Source organism: Rhinoraja longicauda, chromosome 4 (assembly GCF_053455715.1).
Source record: "Rhinoraja longicauda isolate Sanriku21f chromosome 4, sRhiLon1.1, whole genome shotgun sequence".
NCBI lineage: Eukaryota > Metazoa > Chordata > Chondrichthyes > Rajiformes > Arhynchobatidae > Rhinoraja > Rhinoraja longicauda.
Window position 1 is genome coordinate 92939230 of NC_135956.1, and position 17874 is coordinate 92957103.

General features: G+C 51.4%; 1 protein-coding gene across 1 annotated transcript in view; it reads left to right on the forward strand.

The window, feature by feature from the left end:
• Positions 1-17874, forward strand: part of LOC144593044 (1-phosphatidylinositol 4,5-bisphosphate phosphodiesterase gamma-1-like) — an 89196-nt gene that overhangs the window by 19530 nt on the left and 51792 nt on the right. Inside the window, 5 exon segments of the mRNA XM_078398458.1 lie at positions 2544-2693; positions 9574-9667; positions 11703-11750; positions 13758-13842; positions 17076-17156. Of these exon segments, the coding sequence (XP_078254584.1) occupies positions 2544-2693; positions 9574-9667; positions 11703-11750; positions 13758-13842; positions 17076-17156 (458 nt within the window).

The following is a 17874-nucleotide window of genomic DNA, read 5'->3' on the forward strand; positions in this document are numbered from 1 at the left end:
GATCATTCCGAGTCAGCATGGATTTACGAAGGGGAAAATCATGCTTGACAAATCTACTGGAATTTTTTTGAGGATGTAACTAGGAAAATTGACAGGGGGAGAGTCAGTGGATGTGGTGTACCTCGACTTTCAGAAAGCCTTCGACAAGGTCCCACATAGGAGATTAGTGGGCAAAATTAGGGCACATGGTATTGGGGGGTAGGGTACTGACATGGATAGAAAATTGGTTGACAGACAGAAAGCAAAGAGTGGGGATAAATGGGTCCCTTTCGGAATGGCAGGCAGTGACCAGTGGGGTACCGCAAGGTTCGGTGCTGGGGCCCCAGCTATTTACGATATACATTAATGACTTAGACGAAGGGATTAAAAGTACCATTAGCAAATTTGCAGATGATACTAAGCTGGGGGGTAGTGTGAATTGTGAGGAAGATGCAATAAGGCTGCAGGGTGACTTGGACAGGTTGTGTGAGTGGGCGGGATACATGGCAGATGCAGTTTAATGTAGATAAGTGTGAGGTTATTGGAAGTAAGAATAGAAAGGCAGATTATTATCTGAATGGTGTCAAGTTAGGAGGAGGGGGAGTTCAAACGAGGATCTGGGTGTCCTAGTGCATCAGTCAATGAAAGGAAGCATGCAGGTACAGCAGGCAGTGAAGAAAGCCAATGGAATGTTGGCCTTCGTAACAAGAGGAGTTGAGTATAGGAGCAAAGAGGTCCTTCTACAGTTGTACCGGGCCCCTGGTGAGACCGCACCTGGAGTACTGTGTGCAGTTTTGGTCTCCAAATTTGAGGGAAGGATATTCTTGCTATGGAGGGCATGCAGCGTAGGTTCACTAGGTTAATTCCCGGAATGGCGGGACTGTCGTATGTTGAAAGGCTGGAGCGATTGGGCTTGTATACACTGGAATTTAGAAGGATGAGGGGGGATCTTATTGAAACATATAAGATAATTAGGGGATTGGACACATTAGAGGCAGATAACATGTTCCCAATGTTGGGGGAGTCCAGAACAAGGGGCCACAGTTTAAGAATAAGGGGTAGGCCATTTAGAACGGAGATGAGGAAGAACTTTTTCAGTCAGAGAGTGGTGAAGGTGTGGAATTCTCTGCCTCAGAAGGCAGTGGAGGCCAGTTCGTTGGATGCTTTCAAGAGAGAGCTGGATAGAGCTCTTAAGGATAGCGGAGTGAGGGGGTATGGGGAGAAGGCAGGAACGGGGTACTGATTGAGAGTGATCAGCCATGATCGCATTGAATGGCGGTGCTGGCTCGAAGGGCTGAATGGCCTACTCCTGCACCTATTGTCTATTGTCTATTGTCTATTGGATGCATTGGTGATCATTTTCCAATGTTCTCTCCACTCTGGATCAGTTCCTGTGGGCTGGAGGGTGGCCAATGTAACTCATCTTTTTAAGAAAGGAGGGAGAGAGAAAACGGGGAATTATAGACCAGTTAGCCTGACATCGGTAGTGGGGAAGATGCTGGAGTTGATTGTTAAAGATGTTATAGCAGCGCATTTGGAAAGTAGTGATGGGATCGGTCAAAGTCAGCATGGATCTAAAGGGGAAATCATGCTTGACTAATCTTCTGGACTTTTTTGAGGATGTAACAAGTAGAATGGATGAGGGACAGCCGGTGGATGTGGTGTATCTAGACTTTCAGAAAGCCTTTGACAAGGTCCCACACAAGTGATTAATGTGCAAAATCAGAGCACATGGTATTGGGGGTAGGGTACTGACATGGATAGAGAACTGGTTGGCAGACAGGAAGCAAAGAGTGGGGATAAATGGGTCTCTTTCAGAATGGGCAGAGCTGTTCCCAAACCAGGCTGTGATGCAGCCCGACATTACACTTTCTGTCGAGCATCTGTAAGATAACTAGCCCGAGTGGATCTGTTGGGTCCAAGCCTCTCCTGATAGCCATCCCGCCTACTTCCAGCCCCTCCTCTTCTGCTCTCCTCACCCCCCCCTCATTGGCCGCCATTCCCGTCACTCGTGCGTGTCCCGTCCCGTCCCATCCCCCTCCTTCCGGCCCCGCCTCTTCTGCTCTCCTCAACCCCCCCCTCATTGGCCGCCACTCCCGCCACTGCATGTCCCGTTTCCTTCCAGTCCCGCCTCTTCTGCTCTCCTCACCCCCCCCCCCCCTCATTGGCCGCACTCCCGTCACTCGGGCAGGTCAGGTCCTGCCCCCGGTGGCCATCTTGATCATGGCAAGTGGAAAAAGCATTTATTAAAGTTTAAAACGTCATTTTTAAAGTATAAAAAGTGAATAACTTTAAAAATACAACAACCATTTGAACCGCAGGGCAATGGTGAGCAAGGTGGGTCTAAACGTGTCACTCTACAATGTACTGTTTTGGTTGTATTCCGGGAACAAATCTATCCACAAACCCACAAATATACAAGATGAGAGTTTTAGTCATTTATAGATGTGTGGAGGTTTGTAAGTGTCACTGGAGACTTGCTGAAGAGCAGCAATCGCCAGATCTGTCTCTGCGATGGTTCCATGTTTCTGTGACTCACAAAGTCTCTCTTCTGTTTCGTGCAGTTGATATACGGGAAATTAAAGAAATCCGAATTGGGAAGAACTCGAGGGACTTTGATCGATACCCTGATGAGGCGCGGAAAATGGACAACGGCTTGTGTTTTGTCATTCTCTACGGGATGGAGTTCAGACTCAAGACACTCAGTCTCTCAGGTAATCATCGTTGTGGTTAATACATAGAAACATAGACAATAGGTGCAGGAGGAGGCCATTCAGCCCTTCGAGCCAGCACCGCTATTCACTGTGATCATGGCTGATCATCCACAATCAGTAACCCGTGCCTGCCTTCTCCCCATACCCCCTTGATTCCACTAGCCCCTAGAGCTCTATCCAACTCTCTTTTAAATTCATCCAGTGATTGCCCTCTGTGACAGTGAATTCCACAAATTCACATCTCTCTGGGTGAAAACGTTTTTATCTCATCTCAGTTTTAAATGACCTTCCCTTTATTCTTAGACTGTGGCCCCTGGTTCTGGACTCCCCCAACATTGGGAACATTTTGCCTGCATCAAGCTCACCTATTTTCCATCTACACTAGTCCCACCTGCCTGTGCTTGGTCCATATCCCTCCAAACCTGTCCTACCCATGTATCTGTCTAACTGTTCCTTAAACGTTGGGATAGTCCCAGCCTCAACTACCTCCTCTGGCAGCTTGTTCCATTCACCCACCGCCCTCTGTGTGAAAACGTTACCCCTCAGGTTCCCATTAAATCTTTTCCCCTTCACCTTGAACCTATGTCCTCTGGTCCTCGATTCCCCCACTCTGGGCAAGAGACTCTGTGCATCTACCTGATGTATTCCTCTGGATTCTCAGCCACTCGGGTTATTGATTCTCTTGGTTGCCCCTCCATCACTGAGGTTGGAGATGCCGTCCTTGTAGCAAGCTGTCTGCAATCAGTTGTAGAATCAATTAATTACTGATCTAATGAGATCCACTGTTTGAGTGTGGCACGGTGGTGCAGCGGGTAGAGCTGCTGCCTTATAGCGCCAGACACCCAGGTTAGATCCGTCTTTGGAGTGTGGGAGGAAACCGGAGCACCCGGAGAAAACCCACGCAGGTCACGGGCAGAACGTACAAACTCTGTACAGACAGCACCCGTAATGGGGATGGAACCCGGGTCTCTGGCGCTGTGAGGCAGCAGTTCTACCTGCTGCATCACCGTGCTGGTCCTGTGAACATCTTGTGTGTGAATTGTACTCGTACCCTGAAGTGACAAGCAATCACTGGAAAAATATGTTGTGTCCCTGAGAATATCGTGGTCGGTGAATATGTGAGCTCAAAGTCACATAGTCACAGCATCAGTGAGATGGAAGGTGCATTATGTTTGAGAGCAGTCTTAGAATCAGAGTTTGTAGATAAAACCTGTTTATCAGGAGACTGGCAGACACAACATGCTGGAGTAACTCAGTGGGTCAGGCAGCATCTGTGGAGAACAATAGACAATAGGTGCAGGAGGAGGCCATTCGGCCCTTCGAACCAGCACCGCCATTCAATGTGATCATGGCTGATCATTCTCAATCAGTACCCCGTTCCTGCTTTTTCCCCATACCCCCTGACTCTGCTATCTTTAAGAGCTCTATCTAGCTCTCTCTTGAATGCATTCAGAGAATTAGCCTCCACTGCCTTTTGAGGCAGAGAATTCCACAGATTCACAACTCTCTGACTGAAATTTTTTTCCTCATCTCCGTTCTAAATGGCCTACCCCTTATTCTTAAACTGTGGCCCCTTGTTCTGGACTCCCCCAACATTGGGAACATGTTTCCTGCCTCTAACGTGTCCAACCCCTTAATAATCTTATACGTTTCGATTAGATCCCCTCTCATCCTTCTAAATTCCAGTGTATGGGTAGGTGACGTTTCACAGAGTGCTGGAGTAACTCAGCGGGTCAGGCAGCATCTCCGGAGAGAAGGAATTGGTGACATTTTGGGTCGAGACCCTTCTTCAGACTGATGTCAGGGGGGCGGGACAAAGATAGGATGTAGTTGGAGACAGGAAGACTGGTGGGAGAACTGGAAAGGGGGAGGGGATAGAGAGAGAGGGAAAGCAGGGACTATCTGAAGTTAGAGAAGTCAATGTTCATACCGCTGGGGTGTAAACTACCCAAGCGAAATATGAGGTGCTGTTCCTCCAGTTTGCGCTGGGCCTCACTCTGACAATGGAGGAGGCCCAGGACAGAAAGGTCAGACTGGGAATGGGAGGGGGAGTGGAGGTGCTGAGCCACCGGGAGATCAGGTTGGTTAAGGCGGACTGAGCGGAGGTGTTCAGCGAAACAATCGCCAGCATCTGCAGTTTTCTTTCCTACTTATCAGGAGACTGGGTTGATGCACTAAATGCATCCCAGTGCCATATGGTTCATGAACAAAGCACAACGTGCTGGAGAAACTCAGCCGATCTCAGTTTCCATTGTATCTCTGTTTGCTTTCTACTTCTACTGACTAACAATAATCTATTCTACATTTACCTTGAGCTTCATCCCCTTTGTTTTCACACCTTACACTTCCTTATTTCTATTTCCCTCTCCCCTGACTCAGCGTGAAGAAGAGTCTCGACCCGAAACGTCACCCATTCCTTCTCTCCACAGATGCTGCCTGACCCGCTGAGTTACTCCAGCACTCTGTGGAACGTCACCTATCCATGTTCTCCACAGATGCTGCCTGACCCGCTGAGTTACTCCAGCACTCTGTGTCCACTGATCTGGGGTGTGATGGCCCCAGTCCTCCTCCCCCTCGTCCCCCCACCACTCTGCCTCGCTGTGACACTGGCCCCTTGTACATTCCCACACTCGCTCACATCACAGCTGATGCCTGTGGCTTCAACTGTCTCGCCCAGAAACTCTGGAATTTCCTGCATCCACCTACACAACTCCACCACACTCTGTCCCAGATCAGTTCCCGGGATAGTGGGACTGACGTATGATGAAAGAATGGAGCGACTGGGCTTGTATTCACTGCAATTTAGATTGATGAGTGGGCATCTTACAGAAACATATAACATTCTTAAGGGATTGGACAGCCTAGATGCAGGAAAAGTGTTCCCGATGTTGGGTGGGTCCAGAACCAGGAGCCACAGTCTAAGAATAAGGGGTAGACCATTTAGAAACATAGAAACATAGAAAACACGTACAGGAGGAGGTCATTCGGCCCTTCGAGCCAGCACCACCATTCATTGTGATCATGGCTGATCATCCACAATCAGTAACCCGTGCCTGCCTTCTCCCCATATCCCCTGATTCCACTAGCCCCTAGAGCTCTATCCAACTCTCTTTTAAATTAGGACTGAGATGAGGAAAAACTTTCTCACCCAGAGAGTTGTGAATCTGTGGAATTCTCTGCCATGGAAGGCAGTGCAGGCCGATTCACTGGATGTTTTCAAGAGTGAGTTAGATTTAGCTCTTAGGGTTAAAGGGATATGGGGAGAAGGCAGGAACGGGGTACTGATTGTGGATGATCAGCCATGATCACATTGAATGGCGGTGCTGGCTAGAAGGGCCAAATGGCCTCCTCCTGCACATATTGTCTGTGTTTCTGTGTCTATTTGCAAGATGCTCCTCCCAGGCCATTCTTTGACCAAGCTTCTGGTGCTTCTCCTCGTTGTACTTTAGTGTAGTTTAGAGATACAGCTTGGAAACAGGCCCTTCAGCCCACTAAGTCCACGCCGACCAGCGATCCCCGCACACTGACACTATCCTACACACACTGGGGACTATTTATTTACCCCAAGCCAATCAGCCGACAAACCTGCACGTCTTTGGAGTGTGGGAGGAAACCGAAGATCTCGGAGAAAACCCACGCAGGTCACGGGGAGCACGTACAAACAATAGACAATAGACAATAGACAATAGGTGCAGGAGGAGGCCATTCGGCCCTTCGAGCCAGCACCGCCATTCAATGTGATCATGGCTGATCATTCTCAATCAGTACCCCGTTCCTGCCTTCTCCCCATACCCCCTGACTCCGCTATCCTTAAGAGCTCTATCTAGCTCTCTCTTGAATGTACTCAGAGAATTGGCCTCCACTGCCCTCTGAGGCAGAGAATTCCACAGATTCACAACTCTCTGACTAAAAAAGTTTTTCCTCATCTCAGTTCTAAATGGCCTACCCCTTATTCTTAAACTGTGGCCCCTGGTTCTGGACTCCCCCAACATTGGGAACATGTTTCCTGCCTCTAAAGTGTCCAATCCCTTAATAATCTTACACGTTTCGATAAGATCCCCTCTCATCCTTCTAAATTCCAGTGTATACAAGCCTAGTCGCTCCAGTCTTTCAACTTACGACAGTCCCGCCATTCCGGGAATTAACCTAGTAAACCTACGCTGCACGCCCTCAATAGCAACAATATCCTTCCTGAAATTTGGAGACCAAAACTGCACACAGTCCTCCAGGTGTGGTCTCACTAGGGCCCGGTACAACTGCTCCGTACAGACAGCACCCGTAGTGGGGATGGAACCCGGGTCTCTGGCGCTGTGAGGCAGCAGCTCTACCCGCTGCAACACCGTGCCATTTCTTTGGTTTGCTGCCAAGTGGTAGCTGATGAGGAGCTGATAATTACTGTGGCAATCACACTGCACAAAAGGCAGGCAATGTCTCTGCAATAAGATGCTGCAACCAGCCAGTTCATAACGATTTACCTTCTCCAAACTCCCTGTCTTTGTGAGTGGGAAGTGAGAATATTTACAGATCTGTCTGGGACTGGCACACGCACAGACCTGTGGTTGCAAATCTACAACTAAAAGATGGGTATCACTGGACGTGTCCCCCAGCTGAAGGCTGGCAGTGGACACAGAGACACAGAGACACAGAGACACAGGGACACAGAGACACAGGGACACAGGGACACAGAGACACAGAGACACAGAGACACAGGGACACAGGGACACAGAGACACAGGGACACAGGGACACAGAGACACAGGGACACAGAGACACAGAGACACAGAGACACAGAGACACAGAGAGACACAGAGACACAGAGACACAGGGACACAGAGACACAGGGACACAGAGACACAGAGACATAGTCACACAGAGACACAGAGACACAGAGACACAGGGACACAGAGACACAGGGACACAGAGACACAGAGACACAGAGACACAGAGACACAGAGACACAGGGACACAGAGACACAGAGACACAGGGACACAGGGACACAGGGACACAGAGACACAGAGACACAGGGACACAGAGACACAGGGACACAGAGACACAGAGACACAGAGACACAGAGACACAGAGACACAGAGACACAGGGACACAGGGACACAGAGACACAGAGACACAGGGACACAGGGACACAGAGACACAGGGACACAGAGACACAGAGACACAGGGACACAGGGACACAGAGACACAGGGACACAGAGACACAGAGACACAGGGACACAGGGACACAGAGACACAGGGACACAGAGACACAGGGACACAGGGACACAGAGACACAGAGACACAGAGACACAGAGACACAGACACAGAGACACAGAGACACAGAGACACAGAGACACAGAGACACAGAGACACAGGGACACAGAGACACAGAGACACAGAGACACAGAGAGACACAGGGACACAGAGACACAGAGACACAGAGACACAGAGACACAGAGACACAGAGACACAGGGACACAGAGACACAGAGACACAGAGAGACACAGGGACACAGAGACACAGAGACACAGAGACACAGAGAGACACAGAGACACAGAGACACAGGGACACAGAGACACAGAGACACAGAGACACAGAGAGACACAGAGACACAGGGACACAGGGACACAGGGACACAGAGACACAGAGACACAGAGACACAGAGACACAGAGAGACACAGAGACACAGAGACACAGGGACACAGAGACACAGAGACACAGAGACACAGAGAGACACAGAGACACAGAGACACAGGGACACAGAGACACAGAGACACAGGGACACAGAGACACAGGGACACAGGGACACAGGGACACAGAGACACAGAGACACAGGGACACAGGGACACAGGGACACAGGGACACAGAGACACAGAGACACAGAGACACAGGGACACAGAGACACAGGGACACAGGGACACAGGGACACAGAGACACAGAGACACAGAGACACAGAGACACAGAGACACAGAGACACAGAGACACAGAGACACAGGGACACAGAGACACAGAGACACAGAGACACAGAGACACAGAGACACAGGGACACAGGGACACAGGGACACAGGGACACAGAGACACAGAGACACAGAGACACAGGGACACAGAGACACAGGGACACAGGGACACAGGGACACAGAGACACAGAGACACAGAGACACAGAGACACAGAGACACAGAGACACAGAGACACAGGGACACAGAGACACAGAGACACAGAGACACAGAGACACAGTCACACACAGAGACACAGGGACACAGGGACACAGAGACACAGAGACACAGAGACACAGAGACACAGAGACACAGAGACACAGGGACACAGAGACACAGGGACACAGAGACACAGAGACACAGAGACACAGAGAGACACAGAGACACAGAGACACAGACACACAGAGACACAGAGACACAGAGACACAGACACAGAGAGACACACAGACACAGAGACACAGAGACACAGAGACACAGAGACACAGAGTCACAGAGACACAGGGACACAGAGACACAGAGACACAGAGTCACAGAGTCACAGAGACACAGAGACACAGACACAGGGACACAGAGACACAGAGACACAGAGAGAGGAAACAGTGTATTGGGGCATGTTGGTCGGTGTAGATGGGGCATGTTGGCCGTTGTAGATGGGGCATGTTGGTCGGTGTAGATGGGGCATGTTGGTCGGTGTAGATGGGGCATGTTGGTCGGTGTAGATGGGGCACGTTGGCCGGTGTAGATGGGAGCCGGTGTTAGTCTTTTGTTTCTCCACATATCCTGTCATGTCTGCTGAGTTTCTCCAGCTGTTGTTATTATTTTCAGTTTTCCAGCAATGTTTCCAGCTGTTAAATAAAAAGCATCAGCTGACATTAATATCTTGCTTTTCCTTCAGCGTTCAATGAAGACGACATGAACATGTGGGTGGCCGGACTGACATGGTTGGTGCTGGACACGCACAAATCTCCCACGCCTCTCCACCTGGAACGGTAACGCACCCCTCTCTCGTTATACCAGAGACACCCCTTATGCGTGCGGGTGTCAGGGGTTACGGGGAGCAGGCACGAGACTGGGGCTAGGAGCAAGAGATAGATCAGACTGACGAAGGGTCTCAACCCAAAACATCCCCCAATCCTTCTCTCCACAGATGCTGCCTGACCCGCTGAGTTACTCCAGTACTCTGTGAAACATCACCTATCCATGTTCTCCACAGATGCTGCCTGACCCGCTGAGTTACTCCAGCATTTTGTGTCTATTTTCGATAGATCAGCCATGATTGACTGGCGGAGTAGACTTGATGGGCCGAATGGCCTTATTCTGCTCCTATCACTGGTGAAGTCCTCTGCTGTTACATTTATGTTCAGAGTAAAGGTGTGAAAGATTGCACAGTAAACTATGACGAGTCGTCTCATTTGCCCTTGTCTGGATATAAGATGCTATAAAGGTGATGTTTGATTCTTGGTCCTATGACGTATGAACCTGAGGTCAAGCAGCTGAGGATGTCAGTCTTGCTGCGGGTGTCGGGCTGGGGTTGGTGTTACCACACCACAGCTCACTTTATTCTTTGCTGCATCTCCTGCTGTAATAAATGACAACTTTCATTTCTTTCTGATGTAAAACCTACCCAGTTCTGGACTTCTCATAGCTACTCGTAAACTGGCCCTTCATAGAGTCACAGAGTGATACAGTGTGGAAACTGGCCCTTCATAGAGTCACAGAGTGATACAGTGTGGAAACAGGCCCTTCGGCCCAACTTGCCCACACCGGCCAACATGTCCCAGCTACACTAGTCCCACCTGTCCACATTTGGTCCATATCCCTCCAAACCTGTCCTGTCCATGTACCTGTCTAACTGTTTCTTAAACGTTGTGATAGTCCCAGCCTCAACTACCTCCTCTGGCAGCTCGTTCCATACACCCACCACCCTCTATGTGGAAAAGTCACCTCAGGTTCCTGTTAAATCCTTTCCCCTTCACCTTCAGCCTGTGTCCTCTGGTCCTCGATTCCCCCACTCTCCTCACCACTCCGACACTGGCCGCTCCGACACTGGCCGCTTGGACACTGGCCGCTCTGACACTGGCTGGTCGCTCCGATACTGGCTGCTCGGACACTGGCTGGTCGCTCGGACACTGGCTGGTCGCTTGGACACTGGCTGGTCGCTCGGACACTGGCTGGTCGCTCCGACACTGGCCGCTCGGACACTGGCTGGTCGCTCCGATACTGGCTGCTCGGACACTGGCTGGTCGCTCGGACACTGGCTGGTCGCTCCGACACTGGTCGCTCGGACACTGGCTGGTCGCTCCGATACTGGCTGCTCGGACACTGGCTGGTCGCTCGGACACTGGCTGGTCGCTCCGACACTGGCCGCTCGGACACTGGCCGCTCGGACACTGGCCGCTCGGACACTGGCCGCTCGGACACTGGCCGCTCCGACACTGGCCGCTCCGACACTGGCCGCTCCGACACTGGCCGCTCGGACACTGGCTGGTCGCTCCGATACTGGCTGCTCGGACACTGGCTGGTCGCTCGGACACTGGCTGGTCGCTCCGACACTGGTCGCTCGGACACTGGCTGGTCGCTCCGATACTGGCTGCTCGGACACTGGCTGGTCGCTCGGACACTGGCTGGTCGCTCCGACACTGGCCGCTCGGACACTGGCCGCTCGGACACTGGCCGCTCGGACACTGGCCGCTCGGACACTGGCCGCTCCGACACTGGCCGCTCCGACACTGGCCGCTCCGACACTGGCCGCTCGGACACTGGCCGCTCGGACACTGGCCACTCCGACACTGGCTGGTCGCTCGGACACTGGCCGCTCGGACACTGGCTGCTCGGACACTGGCCGCTCGGACACTGGCCGCTCGGACACTGGCTGGCCGCTCCGACACTGGCCGCTCGGACACTGGCCGCTCGGACACTGGCCGCTCGGACACTGGCCGCTCGGACACTGGCTGGTCGCTCGGACACTGGCCGCTCCAACACTGGCCGCTCGGAGACTGACCACTGTTTCTGCTCTGCCTACAGGTGGCTCAGGAAACAGTTCAACACGATGGACAGGAACAAGGAGAACAGGTGGGTGGACACACGGACACAGAGACACAGAGAGTGGAAACAGGCCCTTCGGCCCAAACTTGCCCACACCGGCCAACATGCCCCATCTACACTAGTCCCACCTGCCTGCGCTTGGTCCATATCCCTCCAAACCTGTCCTATCCATGTACCTGTCCAACTGTTTCTTAAACGATGGGATAGTCCCAGCCTCAACTACCTCCTCTGGCAGCTTGTTCCATACACCCACCACCCTCTGTGTGAAAAAGTTACCCCTCAGATTCCTATTAAATCTTTTCCCCTTCACCTTGAACCGATGTCCTCTGGTCCTCGATTCCCCTACTCTGGGCAAGAGGCTCTGTGCATCTACCCGATCTATTCCTCTCATGATTTTGTACATCTCTATAAGATCTCCCCTCATCCTCCTGCGCTCCATGGATTAGAGACCCAGCCTACTCAACCTCTCCCTATAGCTCACACCCTCTAGTCCTGGCAACATCCTGGTATATCTTCCCTGTACCCTTCCCAGCTTGACCACATCAGTCCTGTAACGTGGTGGTCAGAACTGAAGACAATGATGAATGGTGTCATAAGGTCATAAAGAATAGTAGAATTAGGCCATTTGGCCCATCAAGTCCACTCCGCCATTCAATCATGGCTGAAGTAGGATGCTATGAGGTTGCAGGGTGACTTGGACAGGTTGTGTGAGTGGGCGGATGCATGGCAGATGCAGTTTAATGTGGATAAGTGTGAGGTTATCCACTTTGGTGACAAGAACAGGAAGGCAAATTATTATCTGAATGGTGTCAGATCAGGAGAAGGGGAGGTGCAGCGAGACCTGGGTATGCTTGTACACCAGTCACTGAAAGGATGCATGCAGGTACAGCAGGCAGTGAAGAAAGCCAATGGCATGTTGGCCTTCATTGCAAGAGGCTTTGAGTTTGGGAGCAAGGAGGTCATTCTGCAGTTGTACAGGGCCCTGGTGAGACCGCACCTGGAGTATTGTGTGCAGTTTTGGTCTAATTTCAGGAAGGACATTATTGCTATTGAGGGAGTGCAGCGTAGGTTCACCGGGTTAATTCCTGGGATGGCGGGACTGACGTATAATGAAAGAATGGGTCGACCAAGATTGTATTTGTTGGAATTTAGACGGATGAGAGGGGATCTGATAGAAACATAACATTCTTAAAGGATTGGACAGGATAAATGCAAGAAACATGTTCCCAATGTTGGGGGAGTCCAGAACCAGGGGCCACAGTTTAAGAATAAGGGGTAGGCCATTTAGAACTGAGATGAGGAAAAACGTTTCCACCCAGAGAGTTGTGAATCTGTGGAATTCTCTGCCACAGAGGGCAGTGGAGGCCAATTCTCTGGATGTTTTTAAAAGAGTGAGATTTAGCTCTCAGGGCTAACGGAATCAAGGGATGTGGGGAGAAGGCAGGCACGGGGTACTGATTGTGGATGATCAGCCATGATCATATTGAATTGCAGTGCTGGCTCGAAGGGCCAATTGGCCTCCTCCTGCACCTATTGTCTATGTTTCTACGTTTTGATGTTTCTATCTATCTATCGATCTCTCCCAACCCCATAGAAAATAGGTGAAACGTACAGAATAGTGAGCGGCCTGGATAGAGTGGATGTGGAGAGGATGTTCCCACTAGTGGGAGAGTCTAGGACCAGAGGGCACAGCCTCAGAATTAAAGGACGTTCCTTTAGGAAGGAGATGAGGAGGAATTTCTTTAGTCAGAGGGTGGTGAATCTGTGGGATTCTTTGCCACAGAAGGCTGTGGAGGCCACAAGTCAGTGGATATTTTTAAGGCAGAGATAGATAGATTCTTGATCAGTGCGGGTGTCAGGGGTTATGGGGAGAAGGCAGGAGAATGGGGTTAGGAGGGAAAGATAGATCAGCCATGATTGAATGGTGGAGTAGTATTGATGCGCCGAATGGCCTCATTCTACTCCTCTCACTTCTGACCGTAGTTCTAGACTCTCCCACGAGTGGAAACATCAAAGGTGTGTTTTGTTTGCCAGTGTCACGGTGAAGGAGCTGAAGACCTTGTTGCCACAGGTCAACTACAGAGTGCCCAACATGAGGTTCCTCAGAGACCGACTGTCGGTGAGTATCGATCCCTCGGCCCACTGTTACACTCTCCCCAGCTCCAACAGATGCACCGGAGCGGTCAGGATGCATACAATACCACACCATACCATGCGATGGAACGTACTTATCCCAGGGAGATTGATCTGCCAACCGTCATAATACACGAGATACATGAAATATGAAACTAAAGTGATGAGTGGAAAGGACTGGGGATGGGCAAAGATTGGGGGAGAGTGGGGGGAGGGGAGGCAGTCTCAGTCTCAGTCTCAGTCTCAGTCTCAGTCTCAGTCTCAGTCTCAGTCTCAGTCTCAGTCTACCCCATGACAGAAGGGGGAGGAGTTGTACAGATTGATAGCCCAAGGGAAGAAGGATCTCAGCTTGGGTTTGGAACAGCTCCATCCAACACCACAAGACATTGCAGTCAATTATGGCCAGCAGCCCAGACCATCACACAAACCAACCTCCCTTCCACTGACTCCATCTACACCTCACGTTGCCTCGGCAAGGCCAGCAGCCCAGACCATCACACAAACCAACCTCCCTTCCACTGACTCCATCTACACCTCACGCTGCCTCGGCAAGGCCAGCAGCATAATCAAGGACCAGTCTCACCCCGGTCACTCCCTCTTCTCCCCTCTCCCATCGGGCAAGAGGTACAGAAGTGTGAAAACGCACACCTCCAGATTCAGGGACAGTTTCTTCCCGGCTGTTATCAGGCAACTGAACCATCCCACCACAACCAGAGAGCAGTGCTGAACTACTATCTACCTCATTGGTGACCCTCGGACTATCCTTGATTGGACTTTGCTGGCTTTACCTTGCACTGAACGTTATTCCCTTATCATGTATCTGTTCACTGTGGACGGCTCGATTGTAATCATGTGTTGTCTTTCCACTGACTGGTTAGCACGCAACACAAGCTTTTCACTGTACCGAGGTACACGTGACAATAAACAGAACTGGACTTGACTCAGTTGTTGTGTGAATTCCATGGGTCTGGGGATTAGAGCCACTGCCTCCTTTACTGCAACCTGTCAAATCCCTTTGTTCTCTCTTTCCCAGTCACCGTCCTGAAAAATAAGGCTTTAGAGATACAGCGCTGAAACAGGCCCTTCGGACCACTGGGTCCGTGCTGTCCAGCATTCCCCGCACACCAACACTAGCAGTAACCCTACCCACCGTATCAATGTAAACCCTTTCTTCCTCTTATACCGAAGCAAAACGCAGTCGTGTTTATAACATAATTGTTAGTGATCATTCTAATTCCTCATTAGGGCATGCAGCGTAGGTTTACTAGGTTAATTGCCGGAATGGCGGGACTGTCATATGTTGAAAGACTGGAGCGACTAGGCTTGTATACACTGGAATTTAGAAGGATGAGAGGAGATCTTATCGAAACGTATAAGATTATTAAGGGGTTGGACACGTTAGAGGCAGGAAACATGTTCCCAATGTTGGGGGAGTCCAGAACCAGGGGCCATAGTTTAAGAATAAGGGGTCGGCCATTTAGAACGGAGATGAGGAAAAACATTTTCAGTCAGAGAGTTGTGAATCTGTGGAATTCTCTGCCTCAGAAGGCAGTGGAGGCCAATTATCTGAATGCATTCAAGAGAGAGCTAGATAGAGCTCTTAAGGATAGCGGAGTCAGGGGGTATGGGGAGAAGGCAGGAATGGGGTACTGATTGAGAATGATCAGCCATGATCACATTGAATGGTGGTGCTGGCTCGAAGGGCCGAATGGCCTCCTCCTGCACCCATTGTCTATTAATATTATTTCCAAAACCTGCTGATTTCCCTGGCGCTGTGAGGCAGCAGCTCTACCCGCTGCACCAACGTGCCGACCCATACACAGAGTAAGGCCACTGCTCAGCAGCAGAGCAGCTTCATAAATAAACTACCCATCGCTGCCACGTTATAGACCATGTCCAGGGTGAGAGAGGACACAGCAGGGCGTCAGTAACCCTGCACTGCTCAGCCAGCACGGTGATGCAGCGGGTAGAGCTGCTGCCTCACAGCGCCAGAGACCCAGGTTCCATCCTGACTACGGGTGCTGTCTGTACGGAGTTTGTACGTTCTCCCCGTGACCTGCGTGGGTTTTCTCCGGGTGCTCCGGTTTCCTCCCACACTCCAAAGATGTGCAGGTTTGTCGGTTAGTTGGCTTGGGGTGAATGTAAGTTGTCCCCAGTGTGTGTAGGATAGTGTTAGTGTGGGGGATAGGTGCGGACCCGGTGGGCCGAAGGGCCTGTTTCCGCGCTGTATCTCTAAACTAAACTATGCTGAAGGAAGCCAAGGTCACTGTAACACAGCTGACATGCCTTGCATCATCACCAGATCAGTGAGCAGGTACTTGGGGAATATCATATCCAACACATAAGTGCACGCCGATCAATAATATCGATCGTATTGTTACACTGATACCTTGAAACATTGCTGCATAAACTCGGCCAGCAGTAAAATCATCCTTTGTAAGGATTATTCTATATAATTTGCAAAAAAAGAGTTAGTCCTTGCTCATTGGCTGAAGGTCAAGCTGGACAGGCAAAATTATTGGAGACACAAGGAACTGCAAATGCTGGTTTACAAAAACAAAGATACAGAGTGCTGGAGTAACTCAGCGTGTCAGGCAGCATCTGTGGAGAACATGGATAGGTGACGTTTCACAGAGTGCTGGAGTAACTCAGCGGGTCAGGCAGCATCTGTGGAGAACATAACACCAGCGATCCCCGCACATTAACACTATCCTACACACACTGGGGACAATTTACAATTTTACAGAAGCCAATTAACCTACAAACCTGCACGTCTTTGGAGTGCGGGAGGAAACCGGAGCACCCGGGAGGGAGGGGAGGGGGAGGGGCGGGAGGGAGGGGAGGGAGGGGAGGGAGGGAGGGGAGGGAGGGAGGGGAGGGAGGGGAGGGGGGGAGGGGAGGGGGGAGGGGGAGGGGCGGGAGGGGGTGGAGGGAGGGACGGAGCGGTGCTCATGGTAGGGGGGAGGGGCGGGAGGGGGGGAGGGGAGAGGGCGAGGGATGGGGGGAGGGGGAGGGGGGAGGGGAGGGGGAGGGGGAGAGGGGGAGGGGAGGGGGAGGGGAGGGGAGAGGGGGTGGGAGGGAGGGGAGGGGGGAGGGGAGGGAGGGAGGGATGGAGCGATGGTCACGGTGGGAGGGGAGAGGAGGGAGGGGTGGGCAGGACGGAGCAGTGGTCACGGTGTGGGCTTCCACTCATGGTTCCTGTACTGTCTGCCCCACCAGGATCTGGACACCAGGGTGGACTTGAGCTGCGGCCACTTTGGCCAATTCTACCGGACCCTGATGTTTGATGCTCAGAAGCTGGTGAGTGAGCTGGTGCCGACTGCAAAGCCTCTGTTCCCCGCACTGATGGTAGAACGTAGAACAGTACGTCAGTGCGGGTGTCAGGGGTTATGGGGAGAAGGCAGAATGGGGTTAGGAGGGAGAGATATATCAGCCATGATTGAATGGTTGGATAGACTTGATGGGCCGAATAGCATAATTCTGCTCCCATCACTTAAGAACTTGTGAACCCCAGACACCCGCACTAATCAAGAATCTATCTATCTCTGCCTTAAATATATCCACTGACTTGTGGCCTCCACAGCCGTCTGTGGCAAAGAATCCCACAGATTCACCACCCTGTGACTAAAGAAATTCCTCCCCATCTCTTTCCTAAAGGAACGTCCTTTAATTCTGAGGCTGTGCCCTCTGGTCCTAGACTCTCCCACTAGTGGAAACATCCTCTCCACATCCACTCTATCCAGGCCGCTCACTATTCTGTACGTTTCCATGAGGTCCCCCTCATTCTTCTAAACTCCAGCGATTTCCTTGCTTTGGTGGGTAATTGATTGCTGTTCTGGTATTTCCCACCAAACCTGGACTTTAGACTGTACAGATACAACCCAGAAACAGGCCCTGCGGCCCACCGAGTCCACACCGACCAGCGATCCCCACATTAACACTACCACCGAGCCCACACCGACCAGCGATCCCCACATTAACACTACCACCGAGTCCACACCGACCAGCGATCCCCCAC